We start from the raw sequence: 23,708 nt of genomic DNA, 5'->3' as shown, positions 1-23,708 counted from the left end.
CTAGCTTGAGGGTGTGTGCTATAAATACGCTCACAGACATGTCATAACAGAAGAAAAGCATCTCTGTGATTAATAACATTGATTATAACCATCAGGGTCAATGACAAGTCACAATGTCTTTAAAAAATTGAAGGTGAAAGTTGGGCTGGATGTGCAGAATCAGAGGTGGAATTTGTTTTTGTTATACTATTTATTGTTGTTAATGGTAATCTTTAAGCTACCTGTCAAAATTGACTTTTATGGAATGACTATTGCTAATATCTATTTGATCCTTTCCTTTTTCCTTTAGTTTTAAATGCGGTTGTATTATTCCAATTGTTGTCTTTTATCATGGATTTTGTACTTTATTATTTGCTGTGTTTAATGTTTGAGGACATTATTTGATTTAAGTTGTTTGATTTACTTTTCTCTTCTCTGTTTTTTGTTTTGATTTGTCCCCTTTATATATAATTAGTAATGGGGTTTTTGAAAGGTGTTATATAAAAAAGTATATTATTATTATCATTATTACTACTACCATAAGGTTCTATACTGCGCATAGATTCAATAACATTGTGAAAAAGCGCAGCCTTTTTTCTCTTTGACACTTGCGAGATGCCGTAGTTCCCGAGAATCCGGAAGCGGAGATGCTTTCACCTAAACAAACGAAATGTAAGCAACACTTTCACTATAAACACATAACCTCCTGTTTAGTTGTCACAGCGCTCACTCAGACATTTATACAAGAACAGATTTTCCTCATTTAAACTGTTGAAGTGATGATATTAAAACGTCGTTTAGCGCGTTAGCTGACAGCGAATGAAAAGTCCGCAGGGAGGCTAAGTTAGTTAGCGAACTTCCGTCTGCAGTCAGTGCCACATCGTCAGAAACACGGAGCTGCTCCGCGGACACAGATTTATATTGCTGAGAAGTTGTCAGGCTTTTGTTGGTTGGGACATTTGCTGAATTGTTTTGATGCACTCGCCCTAGATTTATTAGTAAGTGTAGCTAATCGAACTGTAGCATGTTCAAAGTCCTTGTATCCCTCTTTTATGTTATAATGTGTGAACATAATATGAACTAATAGGTGTTGAACTGGTTTTAGAGCAAACAAATCTCTGACATTCCTCAGGACATGATACACGTAACTAATACGCATGTGTGCAGAAATATACATAGCTTTGTTTGCCTGACAGCAGTTCAGAGAGACTCCTTGTTCATTCGTGTACCATTTCTGTTGGATTGTTAACAGGGGTTGATATTGCACAGAGCCATGAAGAGGCCTCATCCTCCATTTACAGACCTGTGATTGTCCAGAGAAGAAGACAGGAGGAAATTCACTGCAGCTGAAGTTTGGATAAACAGGGATAAAGTCAGCCATGGCTCCGGAAGAAGATGAGGAGGAGCTCACAGTCGATAGACCCAAGGAGGTGGACGTGTTCACGTCCGTGCGTTTCCTGGGCTACCTGTCCAGCATCAACCTCCTGGTGGCGGTGTGCGTGGGCATGTACGTGCGCTGGGAGGTGACCAGCGAGCCGATGATCCTGGTCATCTTCATCCTGGGCCTCTTCGTCCTGGGGATAGCCAGCATCCTCTACTACTACTTTTCCATGGAGAGAGCCAGCCTCAGCTTGTACCATCTGTGGTGTGGCTTCCTGCTCGGGCTTCTGTGCTTCCTCAACAGCCCCGCTTTGGATTCAGACGTCAAGGAACTGGTCGCCAACTATCTCCTCCTCACCAGTATTATTTTGAAAACTGTTTGGGCTGTAACCGAGCGAATATGCAGCTCCATCCATTACAAAGCCACTCTGTTGACATCAACCGAGATGCTGGAGCTCCTGGGATTTGGCATTGCCAGCACCACCATGCTTCTTCACAAGTCAGCGGCCATAGTAGGCTTGGTAGTGGCCCTGGGCGCTCTGATTGTGGACCTTCGGATGAAATCCCTCCTGGCCTTGCCCAACCTCATCTGCTTTGCCCTGGTTACGTCTCTTGTGTTTTTCCAGGCCATAGGCATCGCAGCCAACCCATTTGCTTTAGGCTGCTACATGGGCGGGCTACTGTGTGAGCCTGTGCTGGACGTGTACTTCAGTGGGCTGGGGCCCAGCGTCCGCTGGATGCCAGTGCTCTCTCTGGGGAACGTCTGGAGGAGGCTGTCCCTGCTGCCTCTGAGTGTGACTGAGCTGGCCTTCTTTGTCCTGGCCGCCTTGAAGGTACACTCAGCATTTTGCAAAAATGTTTGTGTCAGAAAATTGACATTTCCATTATGCCAGTCATTAGGTGTTTGTGTAACTCAGAAAAGGATGATCTCTCCAAACAGACTTTTTATTCCAACTGTAACGTGTTTTTTAAACTATGACACAGATTTTAAGTTGCTAGTTTACTTGTATTTTAAGGCTGTTTATTGACACTTCATCTGTTTTCATAGCTTGGCCACTTGGAGCTGTGGTATCTGGTGATCCCCGGCTTTTGCCTCTTCGGCATTTTCTGGGCCATCTGCCACATTATTCTGCTGATCACAATTTGGGGATTTCACACGAAGCTGAGCGAGTGTCAGAAGGCCTGGCGGGCCCAGCGGTCCAGTAGCCGCAGTCTGGAGCAAGTCATGGCCTCCAGGGGCATCCGACACTTCTGCCTCATTTCAGAACGGCTGGTGTTCTTTAGCTTGCTGTCCACGGTGATACTGGGGGCTGTGTCCTGGCAGGTAAGAGAAAATAAAGTCACATTTCTAATGTAAGAGGAAGACACAAAAGCCAGAATGCAGAAAGCTGGTCACAAAAGCCAGAATGTTCTAGAAGAACTCGATAAGGCTCCTGCTGTAATTCCTCCTCTTCCAGCTTTAGCATTTTTATCGTCATGACAAGTCCCCTGTAAACACATATTGCACCCATTCCATAAACTCCTAGAGAATTGCTAGTGGCTGTGGTGTAGTTAGAAGATGCTCCGGAAGCTGAATCAGCTCAGCTCTCATGCGTAACCAATTTTAATTAGCACCTTAATATCCCTATCTACTTGCATAAGGAGCAGCAATAACTTATTTAGCCTTATTAGACGTTTAGCTTGTAAGAGTCTCATGGGGCCGGGTCTTAATTTGAGATCTGTTCCTGTTAGATGCAAACTTGCCTGAGAAAGAAGGAGCTGTCATCTCTGATCTTTGAGAAAGTTACGATTCAGATCAACACAGCAATAAACCCAGCTTTGTCAAACTCAGAATATTCTCAGATGTGTTGATTCAACTCAAAGATCTTAAATCAAATCAAATCAAATCTTTAAGGCCACAGTGCGAGCTGTTATATTTGTTTCACTGCTTTGCAATGAGTTTATACGGGAGACCCACTAAACTAGATTATTACTTTTTTACTTTGTATGTATCATATCTTCCTTTCAAAAGTCTGTGTGGAAATTTGTAAGTGCGAATGGTATGAAAAGAAGAATAGCACTTTTAAAAGAGACTTTCCTTGTCTGTAAATCAGCTCATGAATGAGGTGCAGAGCTTCTCACGAGTTACGCCAGACTCCCACAGCTTGGGGTCAACGACTGCAACACTCAATTCCTCTGTTAATGCTGTATTGTGCTTCATAGTCGTATATTCAGGCACCTAAAAATATTGTAAATACATCTTGCAGGTTCAAGTGTGGCTCCACTTAACTATGCAGGTATTGATTTATGCAAGAATAACAATTAAGTCTTTGTAGCACAGGATCTAGTTCGTGCTACTACATTGTATGATACATTTATTTGGCTATTTGTGTAACTGCCAGAATTTTATTTTTCAATTTGGTCTTTGACATTTAAACATTAAAATGTAAAATACTTTTAGCAGATAAAATTAGTAGTTTTATTGTCTCGAGTTCACTCAGAATGTACAGGCCCGTACACTGCAGTAATTGTACGCTTTTAATGGGAGCTCGGGATGTTTAGTCTTCTGCCAAACAGCGCATTGTGTCTCCATTCAGTTAGGTCCTGTCATGTTCTGTCCTGCAATAATAACGCTGTCAGTCCCCTATTGTATCACCGTCTCGCAAAGTGTCACCACCAATTATCTGGCTCTGATTGCTTTTGTACGCGCTGTTGCTTGTGAGAGAAAGTGACTCTGATTCTTTGATATTTTCCGCAGCCCTCGAACGGCCTCTTTCTCAGCGCTCTGCTGGTGGTGTTGCCTCTGGAGTCTCTGGCCCACGGTTTGTTCCACGAGCTGGGCAGCTGCCTGGGGGGAACCTGCGTCGGATACGCACTGGTCATACCAACGGCCTACAGCAGGTACTGGAGACATACAGACTGAGGCTGCATTCACAGGACTGCATCACTGTTGCCACTTGGGTTAGGGTTAGGCATAACCCTTGAATAATCTAACTCCTCTTTATGGTGGCATGTATGGCAGTGTACGTGAGTGATCACCTGAAATGCTTATTCAGGTTTGTTTGTATTATTTTGTATTATAGGATTATTATGGAGCTAAAACACTCATTTTTAGTTTCTAAAGGAAAAGGTATCGGTAAGGATTTCGGCCGACAGGCAAACTTACACACTTGAATCACATTTTCATTATTGATCAATCTCTTTATTATTCAGTTTGACAAATTGATTTATCCTTCAGTCAATATAACAACAGAAAGTTATTCTGTTAAAAAGTTAAAACAAAATTGCCAACAAAATGAATAAAAACAAACAAAAAAATATATGAGAAGCACTAATGAGTAAAAGCTTTGGCTCTTTTTTCTCCTGGTAAATGTCTTGATCACTCATTCCAACTCCCTCTACAGTTATCACAAAACCAGCCGGATAAATAGGCCAATAACTATCCATAAACATGCTGCTAATGTTTGGGCCCTTAAGGAATCATTCCACTGCTCCCTCCACGGCATACAAGTCGATCAGCTGCGGCACTTGGCCATTAGCTGCCGTTGATGCCTCTCCCAGTGCCCTCTCAGTCGGCCTACCGCTTTGTGAAATAGCCGAGTTAGTTTTGATGATGCCGACATCTTGCCCCCTGCTTCTTAACAGCAGAACCCAGCCATCAGTTATACATCGCTGCTTATTTTATTTATGTATTTTTCTCGAGAGGCTTTCCACTGTTTTAAAATCCAGCCTGTGAAGATTTTGGGCTGGTATATTGAACATTTTAGCCGATGTTAGCATTCCGGGGGGGATGTCAGGCTTTCTTGTGTTTAACTCTCCCAGGTGATTTCGGATGCAAGCCGATGTCCTGTTGGAGCAGTGGGCGCTCTGTATGCATGGCCGTATGTGTGGCGTCCATAGGGAGAACCGAGTGCACGACGAGAATGGGGCAGTGTATAATCGCCTGTATGATGGCTGCAGATCGTGTTTTCACAATGACAAGAGCCCCACAGGGAGATGAGAGCGATAGGGGTGAGAAGGGGGGAGGCGCGGAGGGAACAACACGGAGGTGGGCATGAGGGGAAGAAAACACGAGGAGATGACTGAGGTTGTAAACGGGGGAGAGTGGTGGTACACGCCAAAAGGGACAGACAGAGAAGAGGAAGGTGAGGAATTGTGAGAGAGGAGGAGTGGAGCGCTGAGAAATCGGTGGAGAAAAGGACAGGATTTTTTTTTTTTCAAAAGGATGAAAGAGAGAGTGTAACCGGGGGAAGATGTGGTCGGAATCTCAAACTACAAGCGTTCACTCCCCTGGGGGCTGCAAGATCTGAAAAGATTAGATGGCTTTGGGTGAACAGTGTATTGGTCGAAGCCACACAGAGGTTTGCAGTCATTTACAGCTGTACAGAAAACGTTGTTGTTTGTATATGTTCTTCTGTAAAAGGGCAGAAAAGGACATGAGGTGAAAACCCCGGCTGAACGCAGGTAGCATCATTATCAGTGTGACATTGCAGGCCTGAGGAATACATCTGCTTTGGCTGTCAACAACTACTTATCTGCCCAGTGGCCAGAAAACCAATTCTATCTCATCCACTGGAGATAAGCTTCCAGCTGTTGTTGTCAAGGTGAGCTTTGAGGTGACGGCGGGGGCATAGGGCAGATGCCGTGATGGCCTCCGAGTTATGCAGATGTCCGTGAGAGTGAAGTATGGCTTAATCTTCTGATTGCCCATGAATAACATCAAGTACAGAGATGGAAAGAAAATGTATGGCGGCATAGAAGAGCTGCTGGCCTTGACTTGGAGTGTGTTTGTGTGTGTGTGCATGTGTGCCCCCTCTGTGTTATCATCCACTTATATTATCAGGCAAGGCTTTGTGCTTCCACACACACACTTAAAAAATCCCCTTGCCCTCAACCATCTTTAACCTTAGTTCCTCCTCCACTGATGCTCCTAAGTTTTCATTAAACTAATGCTATCTGTCTAGACTAGCGTTTTGGTTCCATATTTGAATCCTCATCCATACTAAAACACATATATCGTGTGATCACTCATTCAAGTGTCAGTGTAACAGTTCTGCCCAAGCATGTTAGCAGTTGTATCGTTGTAAAATCAAAAATTGAACTGCACAACAGCAGTTAACAGTTTCAGCACGCTTCTAATTGATTATCCTTGTTGCGTTCTACACTGGTAGCCCAGGTTAATGCCAGGTGTTTTCTCCCGGATGCGGGTCATGTGATAGGAGCCTGACGAATCAACGAAGGCTACTTCACAACCGAAAAGACCCAATTGGCCAAGAGATAGCGTTGCACAAACGGTTTCCAAACATCCTCGTTTCTGTCCTTCCAGACTAAAAAAGGTCCATCAGCGAATTTACTAAAACTCTGGATTAGTGTGGACAACAATTGTATCCGTAGCAGAGTTGATGTGTTTTCAAATGAAAATGTAGAAGTGTGTTAGGGTCAGTTTTTGTCACCCTGCTCACTTCTTCTCTCGATCCCTGTGTAATTTCCTCCAGCAGTGATTCCTCACCACTCCTATTTCCCCCCGTCTCACTTTCCCTACCTTTCTACCTCCTCATCCCCTCGTCACTGTCTCCTCAGTCCTTCATTCCTCATCTCCTCTCTTTCACCTCGTCCTCTGAAAAACTTCCTCCTCAGTAGTACGTTGTGTTTTTCTCATATCCTCTCCTCTGTCTCCCTCTCTTTTGTCCAGTGCCAACGGCCAGCCCACTCTCCTACCACCTGAGCAGGTGCAGCAGTTGAACCAGCGCTCCACGGGCATGCTGAACAGTGTGCAGCGCCTCTTCTCCCACCACATGATCCAGACGTTCGGCTGCGACTACTCCACCAGCGGCGTCACCCTGGAGGCGATGCTGACCAAGCTGCGGGACTTTCTGGATCGTCACACTGTGGACGGGCCCCGACATGACACCTATCTGATTTTCTACAGCGGGCACACGTACAAAGGCACCGGGTCGTGGGCTCTGTCAGGTAAGAGCCGCACTTCCACGTTATTATTTGCATTACCTTCGCCATGGAGATTATGTATTAGTCTCTTGTTTTGTCCTCAAGCGTATTCCAGCCAACGCTTACCCTGACCCTTTCATCCGACTCCAATATCGCCAATTGCCGATCATTCGATTCTTCCAAATTACATTTCTACCACCAGTGGAGTTGACCTATGCTTTCATGTGACCTGTATGAGGTACTTCTGCAGCTGTCAGCAGATGGAAACACTAGTTCATCTCTGAAAAAAATTGAAAATTGTGATATGATTAGAATATACAGTACAGTGTGTGTAAACGCTGAGCCAGCTGCCACACTTGATCATTATGTGTTGCTGTTGAGAACAGAAGGAAACTAGATTGCAAACAAGCAGAGAATACACAAGAAAAAACGATGGACAAATGGCCGAAACGTCCAGTGTTGTCAGCTTCATCAAAAAATCTGCTCTAATTATTACGTATAAACAATTACTGAAGATTTCAGCCAGGCACTGAACAGAAGTCCCATCTACTGCCGAGCTGTTGTGTTGAGTGGCATCAGGTCGATGCTGAATTCTCCCAGCAAACTATTTGCATTACAATCCGATTTCCATTGTTTTTCATTCCTCGCTCCCCTCAGTCAATCCGAGGCTGATTCGATTTGCACATCAGACTGTGAGCACCCAAACAGTTAAAACCGCTGCGGAGGACTCGCCGCTGAAGTTTTGTTTCCAGCTGAGACGTCTGTGAGGGAAAGTTGCCGACGGTCTGCTGTGACACGAGCCGTCCCTCAACAGCAAATGAGAATCGCAGCAGGTTAACGTCGTGTCGACTCCCACTCCTCTGTTCTGAGATTACTTGACACATTATCTCTGCGTGACGCTGCAAACAGGCAGAGAACAAAACTCCCTGTTGAAAAGATAATCACTTTCCTTTGTCATCAGCATCTTGAAGGGATGTGTTTTTGAGAAAGTGAGCAAGTTTTTACAGAAATCCAAATTGGAGACAGTCTCTGTTTTTAAAGTTTTATTTCTGTCCTCTGATTTCTGCAGTTATGAAGCTTTAGTGCAGCCGTGTCCAGTGCTAAATTATACAGGGACGAAATAAGTTTGCGTAGTTTGTGTGGACACTCGTCCTCACGCTGACGGCCGTCAGACAGGCACACAGACGGACCCGCGAGTGAAAGTCGACAGGTCTGATCCCTTCAAAGCCACTTTGTCAATCAACAGCCACGAGTCATGTCGAGGTGTCCTTGAACGTGACATGGAACCGATGGTAGCTCTGTAACCTCCACAACACTGCATATAACACAGAGTGTGTTCAAGAGTGCTGTTTTTTAAATGTAAATGAAACATGCAAATGGTTAGGATGTAAAAACACTAGAATGCCTCATTTTTCCACTTGTCTATTTGCGAGTCAACTGAAAGTGCACTTCACTAATTGGGCCGCACAAACCAATGGAATTAGCTTTTCTACCTCGGCTGCAGTGGTGTCTCCATCCATCCATACAAAAATGCTTTTCCGTATTAGAGTCTGTATTGAAACATGGTGTTAATTTACAAGACACAGCGATAAGTACTTGAGAGGGGCTCATCCTCTTTTCTGTCTCTCTCCTCTCCATCTTCCCCTCTGACCTCCCCCGCTGTAGGAGGTGAGACTCTCCACCTGGCCCAGTTGCTGGAGCTGTGGAAGGAGAAGAACGCCGGCCACTACTCCCGCCTCATCCTCGTCCTGGACACGGAGAACTCCCTCCCCTGGGTCAAGGAGGTGCGCCGGGTGGACGGGATCTATGTGGCCGTGCAGGGGGCGGAGCTCTCCACCGTCAGGGTCGACCCCGAGGCCGGAGACATCCCTCTGTTGGGGGACTTCACCTCCGAATGGGTGGAGTTCAACTGCAACCCGGACAGCAACACCCAGTGGTCGGAAAAGGGCCGGACAGTGACGGCCTCGTACGGCGTGTCCAAGCGCTGGAGCGACTACACGCTGCACCTGCCCACCGGGAGCGACGTCGCCAAGCATTGGAAGACCCACTTCCCCAGGGCTACATATCCCATGGTGTACCTTTCCAACTGGTGCTGTGGTCTCAACCTGTTCTGGTTGTGCAGCGTGTGTTTGCGCTGCTTCAGGAGGTGCAAACTCGCCTGGTTCCCACCCGCTGTTCTGGACACTGGGCAGGGCATCAAACTGGTGCATTCATAGGTCGCGTGGGAAGCTGTAGCGTTTGTTTGTTGTCTTAAAAGTTGGGAGTGTGTTGGGTGCACGGTGTTTACATAAAAGAAGGAGAATGTGTTTATATAAGATTCTACCCCAGGAGGAGACAGGAGAAGGTGTTCAGAGAGATTCTTTGCATCATAATTACTGATGCACTATATTATATTGGGACCCCAGAATGAGGCCATGGGAAGCCAAATATAATAACCCCATGCATGCTGCACATGAAGAGCTCAAAGAACAACAGTTACTGAGTGCAGCGCCTTTATTAAGGTGTCTTCATATATTAATGATTGATCATATTGAAAGACAGTTTGTCTTATTTTGTAATTCTATTTTGTTGGGAATTCTTTTTTTGCTACATAGTGCCAATTTATCTTTACAATGCTGTGCCTTCTGAGGGCCTTAAATTTGCTGAATTATTTTATATTTATGTGTCTTATACATCCTTGCCTTGCCTCTTATTTGTATTTAGAGGATTAAGGAGACAGTTGTTTGAGCTGGGGAGGGGCTCAGTGTCTTCCGAAAGCCTTTCTACAGGATGGACAAAATATTGCCTGTTGAACTGATGAACTCAGTGACCCTCTGGATCCAGGGACCCGACCTCGACCTGCCGCTCTTGCTGTGCGATCCTTTCTCTTTCCAGTTGTTTCAAATTCCATTTATTTCTGCACCGAACAAAGACAGATGCATGATAGTATATTAACACCAGACAATAGCCTTCTATTTGTAATATATTGAGATTAATTCATCTATAAGTAGTCATTTTGCTCTTTAGAAACTCAGTTTTGATTTGTCATGCAAAGCAGCAAATCCAGAGGTTCCGGGTGCTTGCTTTCTGTGCACTGACCTCTTTATTTCCTTCTCTACTTGCTGCGTTTCATCTCTCCCCCACACACAAACTCTGGAGAGGATTGCTGCCTTGAAATAAGTTTGTTTCTCTGTGATGTTTTCAAAGAGGTCAAGTGGTGTTTTCCAAGTGTCATTCCCCATGTGCCTCTACTGAGGTGTGTAAAAATACAATAATTAAACCTGGATGAAAAGCTGGTCTAACAACGCTGTGTGAGACATGTATGAAAAGAGTAAAAATACATAAGAGCTGGATAAAAATGGAAATGATATAAGAACGTTTTTAAAGAAATACACTAAGTACCTGAAAACACCTGAAAATTTACTTAAAGTATTTTCTCTTTGGCAAGACTTGTATCAGACAGATCGGCAAAACTCATTAGAGCAAATACAGACTCTGCTCTCGCAAAACTAAATATTTGGATTATGAGCCTGGAGAGAAATGAGAGTAAAGGGGGAGAGGGGAAATGAAACAATACATGACACAGCATCTCCAAGGGATTGGCTCGCTGATCTTTCAGTTCTGTTCGTCCCAGAGCCTTGATTGACATGTGTCTGAGGGGCTTCTGGGTCATTTGCTCGTCACAGGGAGCAGCTCTGTATCCTGACTCTTGAAGGGCACTATTAGGAACAGAGCAAGATACACGGTGAGATCTCAGAAGGAGGAAATTTGGTAATGAAGCAACATTTTATCACGGACAGAGGGGAAGGAAACTGGCATGAACCAGAGCAAACATTTCCAGCACTCTGAACCCACTGTGTTTAGCTTGTGTAAATACCAAACCATTAGGCAAATGCGAGCAATAAGTCCACTGTGGCAATTAGCGGGAAAGGAGACGAGTATAAATGTCGTCTTGTGAGGCCGCTCCTTTCATGGCTGCAGCCTGCGAGCTGCTGCTTACAGCTCAGGTCAGGGATTCATGTACTGTATACGGGGGGAATCATTTATGAGAATATTAGATTACGGTCCGGATTCATCTCCTAAACTGGATTAGGTAATAAAAGAGCCAGCCGCCTCCGAGGGGCCCGAGTATATGTGCTGAGTCAGAGCCTCGCCACACACATACACACAGATATATGGGCTGGATGCAGCTGCACACACCAGCCGTCCTCTGTTCCTGTTTCTCCTCGGCCGAGCCTCTTGTCTGAGGGTAATTACAGCCTGTCATGGGGCATTACCTTCTAATACAGGCAGTGATGTGCCCGATGCTCGCCCGCGATTTATTTGGAGGAAATAAATGTGCTTTTATAGCACAAGTTGCACCCCAGTTAAGTAGGAAATGCAACAACTGTTGTTTTGTTTTTCGATTATTGTTTGTTCCAGTCGCTGTAGGGGCACAGCGGGGGTGGCACTTTTATGCCTTTTTAAAAAATATCGCATTTTCCCAAACAATGTTTGTTGTGAGCCACTTTTGTGTTTAACCATTCGATAGTCATCATTATCTTAAAAACAGTTTGAAGAATGCAGGGAAGACATTCTGCGTAAAAAATTGTTTTCTTCGATTTTTTATAAGTTAAAATGAGATGGTGTCAGCCTTGACATCCTCCATCACTCATCCAGCTCAGACATCCATTTGAAGCTAAATGTACTAGAACAATACGTAGTCGTAAATTCTGAATGTTGCCTTCTCTCTTCTTGAAATGAGTAATGGGATGAGAGAGAGAGAAGATTCAGCAGCGTCACTGTTCCAACTTTTCCTGCTGCGTCTTGCAGTCGGTCCGACATTGAAAATGTCAAAGCCATTATCTCAAATTACAAGGGCTGAGGATGCATTTAGTGGCTGTTTAACCGTGCAACACTCCCCCACAGTGCAGACAATAATTTGGGAGCGGCTGCCAAAATCTCTCCCCCACTCTCATGCTGCTCTTTAAACGATTCACTTCCTTCAAAAACCACATGGACATGTTGGTATCGTGGTTTGCATCAGACGCTACATCAGCTGGCCTTGCAAGCGATTAACTTCCTGCCGGGATGTTGGAATGTGGCCAGTTTGGACCTGTGGCATTATTTGAAAAATGCTTATTTGCTTTTAGGGGTAGAGTTAGATGAAAAAAGTGATATTGAAATGATGCCATAGTCGGGAGGTTGTTAAGAAAACAGTGAATATTTACTGAACAGACATAAAAGTGGAAATAATCGAACTACCTTCAAGAAAGCAGGTGTCTGTTTTTCCCCAAATTCTCAAAGTTACCCAGAAGTAACCATGGTTGGCATAGCGGGGGATGAAAGACCTGCCCCCCTCCACTTGCGACCTGCTCCCATTGGACGGTATACTAGACTTGAACCTAGGGATTGAGACTATACACTATTCAACGTCCATTTTTATTTACAGTTTTAATCGCAGTATAACCTGGAGTTTTTGCAGCATTTCACTACATTGACATGCAGCAGTTACCATCTGCGTGACCTCAAAATAAGACTAAGTATCTCTGGAACAGGAATATGAATGGAATATTCACGTAAACATAATCGTATTCAGAATAACGTCAATAGTTTGAATATTGCAGTCGGTTTAACCATAGGCATCGTCTCATCTGGAGAAGAGTAATCGGGTTTTAGCTCTGGATGCAACTGCCTGCATCGCACATTGCAGGATGGGATCAAAACTCTTAATATGCAAGACATGAAAGGCCCATGATATCAGATCATATAACGTGATGTGTTTCATCAGTGTGGATGGCTTATTTTGAAGCTCGTCCTTAATCAAACTCGGGATATTGGCTGGTGTAGGCAGCCAAACATAGTTAGTATGAGCCAGATGATGCGGATACACTTGATTCAATTAAAAGTGTAAATTGGAGGCTAACAAGACTGTCAGGGCTGTGGGATGGGCGGTTTGGTAATTAGCTCTGTTGTCACAGTCGGGTTGAGATGGGACAGGGATAGGCTGAGCCAGGCTGGTGGAGCAGATGAGTTTCCTATTCTGCTCTCACATCTGGGAGCACGGGCGTCTTCTGAAGACAGACAAAGCATGAGGCCTCTCCCGCTCCAGGGAAATGTCCCTCTGAGTCGCAGCTTGATTTGGATGGTGGAAACTCAGCAGCGAGGATCCAAGCAGAAACGCTTTGAGGTACATGTTCCTTCTTCTGTTGTTTGATGAGCAACATCACGTTTTATTGTGCGACTGAGTTATTAACTCACTTTTTTAAATGTCACCGGGGCTATTCTGAGGGTTTAACCAATTTCTCCCTGAGGAAGTTGAAAACATATTATGCTTTCTTGCCGAGAGCTAGTTGAGAAGGTCTTGTAGAAAATATAGTAGGAGGCTGGAGCCAATAGAAGCCTAGCTTAGCTTAGCTTAGCATAAAGATGGGAAACAGAGGGAAACAACCAGTCTTATTAACCAACACTAATTATCCTGCTCTGAGATTTAGCTGTGTACTATTGTTTGAGCTAAGGTTGCTGGCTGTTAGCTTCATTCTTACCTTCAAACAACAAGAGTAGCATTGATAGTATCTAACTGTTAGCTAAAATGCGATGTGCTTTGGCTTTAGCTGTGCTAGCAGGTGCATTTGGGCATCTCTTTGGACAGGGACACAGGAAGTAAGCACGCCCCCCCCCCCCCCCCCCCCCCATAGAGGTGAGAGACTGTTATTGTAATGTGAACAGTTTAATGTTCAATAAAGATAACATTTTATTTTCCCGAGTAACATTTTGACAGATGCATTGTTGTAGGCCTAGCATCCACCGATTTTCTTTATATTTGTTATCATATATGGGCTATATTTAGAATGCTCAGTGTATTTTCTGTATCGTCTATCTGATGCACAAACGTTGAACTGGACATAGATAATAGGTGCATAATAGTGAATATCTAGTTTCTTTAGAGACTCTAAAATCAAGTTTGCCTTCTATTGTTGTGTAAAATGTTCTCAAGCTGGTATAGAATGTTGTTGAATACAAAAATCATGAATGTTGCACTACTGCACTAAATGTGACATTATGTTCTTAAACAGATTTTTATTTCAGCACCTCGAACTCTGACTGGTTTTCAGCATCCCTGAATTTAGATTTCTACTCTTTTTGAGAAGCGAAAATGGCTGATTCTTTTTTTTTATATATCACTCAGGAAAAATAAAATACAGGTGTTTCCCAGGACTGTAAACTATTCCTCTAAGAAGTTGAAAATTTTGATTCGATAAGGAAGAAAAAAAGTAGTTATCAGTAGATTTATACTCCCTAGAGATGATCTCTACTTTACGGCTGATATAGGTATCCTCGTGAAACTCTTTCCTGAGCTAAATTTGAAGTCAGACAGAAAGTCAGCTCTGCTCTCTGTGCCGGCTCTCCATAGACTCTCATCCTGCCTTGAATCTCTCCCATCCTAATGCAGTGCTCATGCATGACTCACCCTGAGCCTGCTCCCTGCAATCTGCAGTCTGCCTGACTGTCGGTAAGTGGGTTATGGAGCCACACTAGGGGTCTCTTCTCAACCATGACATAACAACGAGCACACGCACTGACTGGAGACATACCTGTTTACTGCCTGGAATAGGAAGGTGCCTGGCTTTAAGTGCCGCTCGGGCATTGAGATAGGTTGGGCTGACGAGGGGATTACAGGATGGCTGCTCCACGAGATGATAGATTTTACAAGAGGTCTTTTGCTCTCTTGCATGTTTATCAGGCGGTTGTGTTTACCTCTGCACTCGCACGCATTGCTCATCTTGTACAGGTTGACCCTAGGATGTGTGTGTTTGTAGCCTTTTGCTCATTTGTTTCATATCCATTCACTACAGAGATGTTCAGACTTCATCTCCTGACCTTTTCAAACAGATAGAGAAGATTCTAAAGGAGATTCTGGTGAAATAGCTCCCTTAAATGATGACAAAATCATTTTTGTAGAAACAGACAAAGGCAAATCACAACCAAAATTATGCACAATATTTTCAAAGGCTTCTTTATTGCCGGTGTTATTGCTCACGTTCGATTGTCCCTCACCTGCTGGTTTTGTGATTGTGTATAAGCAAGGATAGGCACACATCTCCTACCCTTTCTGAACGTGCCTGCATTGCACTCACGTGCGTGTGTGCCCGCCTGCGTGTGTGTTTGTGGGTGTGTGTGTGTGTGTAATGTCAGCAGAACCCCAGGGGGTCTCGTTTGATTGCAGCCACACAGCTGGCTCCCTATGTTAGTCAGCCAGGCTCCGAGTGAAGTTAAAAGAGAGGAGGGGAGGAGGTGAGGGCAAAGAGGAATGGGGGAGGAAAGATGACCCGATAAGCACTGGCAAAAAGAGAGGACAGCTTGTGTTGCTGTAGCTCTTTCTTCTCACAGCCAGCAATGTGGGAAAACCAGAGGGAAGCGCTTATTAAAGAGAGAGAAGAGGTGAAGAAACATAAAGGAGGAATGATTGATGGAGATGGATGGGGGGGATGGAGGCAGGCAGGTGTGCCCACGGCCAGAGGCGGACAGGCACAATAATTCAGGCCGTGAATTTGACTCCTTTCCAGGCCACCCTTTTCACACAAAGCACCAGACCTCTAATTTTATTGGCTATTGCCCTATTTGTTGATGTAACGGTTACCAGACTAGTAAACAAGTAGGTCGGTGCGGTAACTCACTGCCATCTTTTTAGTGACGTCATCGTTGTCAACTGCCATAAGAATCTCCTTCTCTGTTCCCACAACCAAAACATTGATAATATGATATATCCACAAGCCTCTTTGAAATTCTACATCAAATTTCCCTGATCTTGTCAGAGAGAGACTCTGAGGTGATGAACTGACCTCGTAAAATGAAATTAGTTTATTTTTGAATATCAATCTGAATATCAGTCTGTCTAAATTCCCCTGCTAATAGAATGCTCTGTGTAGTGTTGACCAATTAAATTGTCCCACCCTGTGTGTCAAAGAAAAAAAAGGGAAACTGGATATCGGTAAGTCCTGTGCCCGAATTGAATGAGTAAAGAGAGGGGAAAAAACATATATTTTTTGCAGCGCGACACATACATGCAGCAAGAAAAAAGGGCCTATATTGTTTGGCGACACAGATGGTGTTGCTGGGTATATTGCTGATTTAAATGCAAGCTGAAGCTCTCAGTCAGTTTAACTGCTGCGGTCAGAGCCTCGTGCTGCTGGGCAATTGGGCAACGGCATGGAATAGCCTAATTTAGAGGCAAATGACTTTATGTCCGTGAACAGTGGAGAGGCGGAGACAGAGAGAACGTGAGGCTTTGCGCGTAGAGGTGGCAACATAACAAGAGAATAAAGAAATTGCTGAAGTGGTGAAAGAAATAGATGAGGAAAATAATTTCATTTACAGAGAGAGAGTGAAAACAAAACGCAGACACACACACACAATCCCATTGAGGACTGCTGTCATCCATCGCTGCGTGCAGTGTGGGAAGATGCCAGACTCATCTGTTTTAGCTGGAGTGCAAAAGCTTAGAGAGAGAAATTCACTGAGACAGAAAAGGAGACTGCAAGAGGAGGAGGAGGAGGAGGAGGAGCAGACAGTGAGGAAGAGAGAAAGCGAGGCGGACAGATGAGAGAGGAAACAAAGAGACAGAAAAGAAGACAGTGTGTTTTGGGCTGTTAGGTGATGTGTTGGGGGCGGCGAAGGAGAACGTGCCCCGGTTTTTCTCGTCCAGATGCTCTAAAGGCCTGTTCTCAATCACTCATCACTGAAACAGGAGATTACCTCCAGACTGCGTCGAGAGAATCTTCTAGAGTTGCCATTAAACACACAGTTCAATTCCAATGAATTCCATTTGTATGGCGCCAAATCACAACATACATTATCTCAAGGCACTTTACATTGTGGGAATGAGACCTTACAAAATTATAAGACTCGGAAGTGATCCCAATAATCCTTGTTGGGGTGAGTGGAGAGAAATGAGGTAAGAAGAAGAGAGGGGAGAGAGAGGAGACCAGAGACCCTGGAAAAACAGATTCACATTCTCCACACAAGGACCTGCTCTATTCATACGTGAGTTCTATCAAACATTGCATGGACTCTGTATTAGCGAGCTGGCAACTGTAACATAACTAAAGTAGAATGGCACATACCTCCGCTAAGGCCCAACAGTCCCCTCAAATTCAATCAGGCTGCACTAAATCGCACACGCTCATAAATATCAGTCCTCTTATTATGCCTGATTCTTTTTCATCAAGATCCATCATTTATTCCCTGGGAAATAAGTGAAAATATCAAAAAAGGTGCCTTATTTTCCAAAAGGTTCCACCCTTCGTCAGGATTTATGGCAAAATTCCATGGAATCTTTCTTGGTCCATCTCCCATCTTTTCACCAAGTTTCACGGAAATCAGTCGTGTTTCGTAACCCTTCAAACAGTCAAGTGGCATTGAAAACACTATTTCCTTGGATTAAGTAATTGAAGCCCTTAAATTACTTTTTTCTGCATTCAGGTGACTGTTTATATAATTTTTCTAAATGAACATTGCCTCTTTTCTAGTTTTGCATTTTTTCCGTTGATTTACCTGGACACGGTACATTTGCACTCCCGCAGTGCGTGTCTAAAAGCAACATGTCCAATGAGGAACTAACTTAAATCTTCTGTGTTAATTACCTGTCTCTTTACATGAAAGGCTCATTGCATTTTAATGTATGAAAGGTTCTATGCACATGAAGTCTGATTAATTGAATCATTTCATGCTGAAAACAAAAGGGAGATTTAAACCTCTCTCTAGCAGCTCCTGAACAATACCTTCAAGGACACTGTCGGGTCTGAGCTGTTATGCGAACAGGTTATTATTTATTATTTTATTGATCAGGCCTCTTTGATGACCTACCTCGCCCATTAATCTGCAGCCGGCCTTACTCTCCCCCCCTCCCCGCCCACCCCATAACTGCTGCTTCACCTCCGGCTGCCAAACTGCTGTTTCAGGTTGAGCTGTTTTAACAGGCGGCCGTGGATCATATTTGGTTTAATTACCTGTGTGTGGACCGGAGGCGCATTAGAAATCTCGACCTGATGCATATTCAATAAATTGACTGAAACAGCAAATGGACGGCCTGTGATGCGTAGTCATCTGTGCATTGACGGCTCGTGACATTCAGGCGTCCTATTGATATTTGGTTATCACTGAAGGAAATCATATGCGTGATGAGGACAGCTTCATATACTGTATTATTTACTGCATGATATCGGAGATGGTTAAAGACGCTATGTGCAGTAGTTTTGCATGTAGAGGTCCCAAGGAGGCCATTGTAATGCATATTTGTTTCCAGACGCAGCACTGGAGCGCCACATATCCCATTGTGATGCAAATCAGGAAGCAAAGTCTAAAGTCAAACGGAACGAGATCGACCAGCTGAGATGATGAGAAATGTCTCGGCCCTCCTGAATGAGCGAGCGGGAAATGAGTCCGAGTTACAGATCTCGAGGGAGAACCAACGTCTCTGTAGTGATGTTTTCTTAAGTCTGTATTTCTTTTTAATGTGAAGGGCGAGAAAAGAAGGATGAGAGTGTAGTCGACCTCTCATGACACAAACCCACAGTTTATGTTTCTAATATCGCCGCAATTTTTCCCCTGCTCCCCTACGCTTGTATCGATAAGGTGCCCATTTGTTAGCAATAGTGTGCGTTTAATGTCTGCTAAGTTAACACTGTAACATTTTTATTGTTTCTTTTTCATAATCAGCAGAAGATGAATGAAAGTAGAGACCTGACCTGCAGAAAGAAGCAGCCCCGCCTGCATGTTTTCTTTATTTACTCGTCTTTGATGTTCACCAGAGGCTAAGAGATTAAAGTTTGCAACATCAGGGACTGACGTTTATTACCCAGGGGTATTTGTATTCCTGGTCGTCCACTGCAAAAAAGAGAAAATCTTTTTTTATTGATCGTCTCAGAGCAGGAAGGGGGGATTGGGGGGAAAAACATGCGCTGCCGCTGAAAAGACACGAGCTGCGTTGGCAATCTCTGTGGAGTGCATCCACCTCTTCAAAGTGGGCGACGGGAAGCAGGAAACGGCTTTAATGATCAAGGTTTTCTTCCTCATTGCTCTTTGGTTTTGTCATCGGGTGTCTGGCCTTGTCCTTTCCGGCTGTGTGCACTGACTGGACGCAGGTGTGTGGACGTTCCGAGATGCATACATACATTCAGCGGGGCATTCACAACTACTGCGTTTTAGTAGTCATCTCCTATTCCCAAATTTAATCTAACAGTAATAAAACAGTATTGAAAACTATGTCAGCCTGCCGTAATTTCCATAGCGAGAGAATTATCCAATCTTTGCTGCTGCTAGCATCAACCGTGAGCTGATGTAGCTCAAGATAGTTCTCAACGCGCTGGTATTTTTATTGTACTTTAGGACAGCCTAACATACTGTATATCGCAACTGACGGTTTTAAACATTACAGTGTTTAAGTCACACACGATAACTGTTACTCGTCAATTGCTTGTCAGTAACAAAAGCGCACCCAGCAGCATATCTGCTGTAGATGCCACTGCCCATGCTTTGGTACGGCACTGTGCTAAACCCACCCATGAACAAGAAGTCGGCAATGATGAACAGTGTGAACTCTTGGTTTTAATCAAAAGCAGCTGTCAGACATGCTGTAAACAAAAATACATGATCTCCGCAGCAGAGGTAATACTTGAAGTCCTGCTCCTACCAGCTGCTCCACCCCTCACCTGAATGCTCCAGAGATTTCTGTGTTGGAGAAAACACGTCTGAGCAGAGATTCTCCTGCTGCGTTGTTAATGTGTGAAAGGTAAACCCCAGAGAAAATCCGGACACTATTCTGCCGACAACCCCAGAGTTAATGTGTGGAAAAGGCTATGCAGAAAACGTGCATATGCCAGTGTGTGCTTGCACGTATATGCACAAACACAGCCCTCTAAATACACTTCACTCGGGTGAACTGTGTGCACTTTTATTGGCTCGCGCTGCATAACAGAAAATTAACTGACTGAATAACTTAAGCTCTCTCTGTGCTAATTAAAACAGCTCGCTCTGCGGCCGGGGCAGCGCTGTAATTAATTTCTGCTTTTTGGACACAAGGATGTTCTGAGGACTGGCAATGTCAAAACATCCTGCGCAGCTTGGCTGAGGTGCCGTTCCTAAAAGTGATTAATTAATGTCGAGCGGCACAAGAAATTAATTTCCAGCCTGGTCAATACAACCACTGCCGGCTCCGTGTTTATTGTCCTTTTGTCAGACTGACTGTTTGCAAATGACTGATGAGCAGATTTCACACTTCCCCAGTCAGAAAATATAAAATATCTCCTGTAAACCATCTCCAGCGCGGTTCTTTAAAACCTACTCCTCGCTGTCTCACGGTGCTTGTTAATTAATTCAGAGGCTGTATCATATTCCTGTATAATATGATGAGGAGGGAAGATGTTGCCAACGAGTCGTCCTTGCCAGCAGCCTTATTATCAGTCAATAATGAATTTAGACGACCCATGCGATGCCAAGCGAATGGCCTCACTCGGTGAATACAAACTCCAAACATTTGTATGCATCCACGGCTGCCAAGTGCGAACGTGCTTGTGATCCTCTGTGTGTGTTTTTATGTGTGAGCCTTTCATGTGCATGCACAACCGTGCCACTAGCAGCAGGGAATCTGAGGGGAAACGTCTGACCCAGAAATCCGAACAAAGCATGTGAGGTATTGCCCTGTCGAAAGCTCCACCCCACCATTCATTTCCATCAGGACATGTAATAATGCCTGTACTAGCCGATGAAATTGCTTTCCGCCTTTCGGGTCAGTGCGGCTGCAGCGTTGGACGGATGGGGGTTGTGGGTGCAGTGAGGGTGCTGTTCCCGTGTGAGGGTTTCTCCTCGTTTTTTTGTTGCTGTAGTTAGTCGCCCCTGCTCAGCCACCATGCTACGGTCATATTAGCGAAGTGATTTATACGTGCGGAAAACCCCTGGCAGTCCTCGTAATACAGTTTTTTTTTTTTTTTTACGACAGCATGATAAAGTGGCCTCCGTGAGCGAGACGCCATCGCCACGATTTCCCCACATTTCACCTTCTTGTTCTGTTGCGCTCTCCTCCTGCACGGCATCGAATTCATTAGCGCTTTGATGTGATGAATAATGCACTCTGTCGTGTTGTTTTTTCTCTCCCACAGGGGGCTTTGATTCAGAGCAGCAACATGACAAAGCTAAATATTTATCTCTCTTTCTATCCGAGTAGCCAAACAGCTGTGCTGAGATATTGCAGCGAGACAAAGGAACCCAACGCTCCCTCCAACAACAGCCGGTCTGCGTTTTTTGTCCTGCTAAATAAATATATAAATCAATAAAAATACAAATAATCTGCACGCAAACCCTCATTTCGTGTGATTGGTCAGAAGGTAATTGGTACCTTTCGTTTGACGGTGCGCTGATTGACCCGCCTTGACATTTTCAACTACACCGCGCCATGCTCGTCAGCCGCCCAGGGTTCTGCTTGACAAATCACGACCAATCACGGCAAATTATGCAAAGAATCCTTGGAAATGTGAAGGGGCCTGGAACTGCATTGGGTTAGGAGGCGGCTGCGGCTCGGGATCAGTCGATTTTTTTAAAACAATAAAGTATTCGTTCTCGGAGTCGCTACTTAAAGGCTTGACTGCGCTGATTTTTTTCCGAGAACGATCTCACTGATGGAGGCAGTACACTCACAAAGAGCTTTTTTTCCCTCTACTACATTTAAGGGTGAGTGGTTAAATGGCTGATTAAGCAGAGGCTGATTGTCCTCTCTGTTTTAAATTATGTAGAGAGATGCTATATCTGCTGGGTCAGCTCCTATAACAGCATCATCATCAACATCTGTTTTATCATTCGGACAAAATGTTACTCCGTGAAGGCCGCGTGAGGGTGAAACGGACCGATCAAATCAAATCACAAAAAGTTACAAGACAAAAATATCACTAACTAATGAAGGACAAAAGCAGATGGCAACATCTGGATTGGTTCTGTAAATACAAACATCTGTCTCTGATCACAACAAAGCAAATAATATGATATTTTCCAATACAGATACATCTATACTTTTTCAGGGGCTGGGGCGCCATCAGGGGAGCTCTCTCGTATATTCTGCTTTCTCCATGTTAGCAGATGAGACCAAATCCAAAAGCAGAGTGATTGGGGTTTTCATAGCGACACATTCCACCTGTTCCCAACTGTTCTCAGTGTTTCCAGCTGGACTCCTGATGTGTCACCTCATGCACATCTGCTCCCTTTTCCTTATCAGCAACACCATATATCCCCTCCAGCCACAGAGTGCCATTCATTCCAAACATTAGGTATTTTTCTTTATTATTTCACTGCTTCCCGAGGCCTCTGTCATATGGGAAATTTATATTTCCCTCCTTGTTAACAGTGAGCTGCCCTCAGGGTGGTTGTTAAGGGTCAGAGACAAAACAAATTTCGTCTGCAAAATTGCGATTCGATTGGCCGGCACGGGGCCAAACCTGATGTTGACATTTTGGGCTGAAAACTGTGCCACTAAACAAACTAGGCCATGATTTGAATAAAGAGCATAGGGCGGATGCTTTAAGATAGATTTTTAACACTTTATCTCCACACATGCAGTGGAGCTAGTTTCCGACAGACGAAGAACGCTGCTTCTAGACTGTGAGTCTTTTTGTAGGGTTGCTTCTGTTTCCTCAATCCCTTAGCACAGTGGATCCCAAACTTTTTACAGTCGCGTACCCCTTGAGACATTCAATCTCCAGCTACGTACCCCGCGCAGCACGTGCGATAGGAAACAAAAGATGTTGAGCTATGCAAAACCTAAATCAAATATTTCCCCTGCGTACCCCCTGAACCACTTTGCGTACCCCTGGGGGTACATGTACCCCAGTTTGGGAACCAATGCCTTAGCAGAATAGAACATACTTAAAGTCCAACTTGACTTTAATATCCATCTTCTGCTGGATGTTGGATCCCTTGACCTTGTAATTTATATTATTTTGTTTTTATGACAGAGGAAGTTTCTGTGAGCTGGGCAGAAAGGCCCCCTTCTCTGCAGAAGGCTACAGAGTCAGAGCCGTCCTGGGCCACAGGGAGTGGATTGCCTATTTGTTGCATCAGTAGTTAACCAGTCGCAGAGAGTAGGGAGAGCGGATGCGGGGCCCTGGGGGGAGCCACAGTCTCCAAACTTTTTTGGAACAATTATTATTGGAGTTTCTACAAAGTGGCTCTGTGGCCATGCGAGACATACGTGCAGACAAACAGATGGGGAAAAACCTCCTACAATTTAAATTAATTATTCAAGTTGGAACCCTTGCTATTTTTAAATCCTAGTTGAATTGATGTTAACACACTTATAGCGCATAGAGCAGTCAAATACAAGCAGCCACAACAATAGCTGTCTTATTTTGTTGGAGTATTTTTGCAGGATTATGAAAAAACTCCTCTACGGATTACCACCAAATTTGGTGGAAGGGTGTGGT

At 44.3% G+C, this 23,708-nt stretch overlaps 1 protein-coding gene across 2 annotated transcripts; it reads left to right on the top strand.

Annotated features, from left to right (window-relative positions):
- Window positions 1–593: 593 nt before the first annotated feature.
- Window positions 594–10,568, top strand: tmem168a (transmembrane protein 168a). 2 transcript variants are annotated; one of them, XM_053415217.1, is made up of 6 exons: window positions 594–651; window positions 1,232–2,192; window positions 2,408–2,683; window positions 4,097–4,239; window positions 7,031–7,308; window positions 8,950–10,568. In XM_053415217.1, exons 2-6 carry the CDS (start codon window positions 1,359–1,361, stop codon window positions 9,498–9,500), a joined length of 2,082 nt encoding a protein of 693 aa, XP_053271192.1. In that variant the 5' UTR covers window positions 594–651; window positions 1,232–1,358; the 3' UTR covers window positions 9,501–10,568. The 2 variants fall into 2 exon arrangements, with proteins under 2 accessions (XP_053271192.1, XP_053271193.1); XM_053415218.1 differs by lacking the exon at window positions 594–651 and adding an exon at window positions 662–977.
- Window positions 10,569–23,708: the final 13,140 nt, after the last annotated feature.

Source organism: Pleuronectes platessa, chromosome 22 (genome assembly GCF_947347685.1).
Source record: "Pleuronectes platessa chromosome 22, fPlePla1.1, whole genome shotgun sequence".
NCBI lineage: Eukaryota > Metazoa > Chordata > Actinopteri > Pleuronectiformes > Pleuronectidae > Pleuronectes > Pleuronectes platessa.
The sequence above is the reverse complement of the archived record's forward strand: the minus strand, read 5'-3'. Positions and strand labels throughout refer to the sequence as shown.

What these genes read in the sequence shown, in the direction of transcription:
- tmem168a (XM_053415217.1), top strand. Translation starts at nt 1,359, where the DNA reads ATGGCTCCGGAAGAAGATGAGGAGGAGCTCACAGTCGATAGACCCAAG. An exon ending in ATACCAACGGCCTACAGCAG is followed by an intron (nt 4,240 to 7,030) that starts GTACTGGAGACA and finishes TCTTTTGTCCAG; the next exon opens with TGCCAACGGCCAGCCCACTC. An exon ending in CGGGTCGTGGGCTCTGTCAG is followed by an intron (nt 7,309 to 8,949) that starts GTAAGAGCCGCA and finishes CCCCCGCTGTAG; the next exon opens with GAGGTGAGACTCTCCACCTG.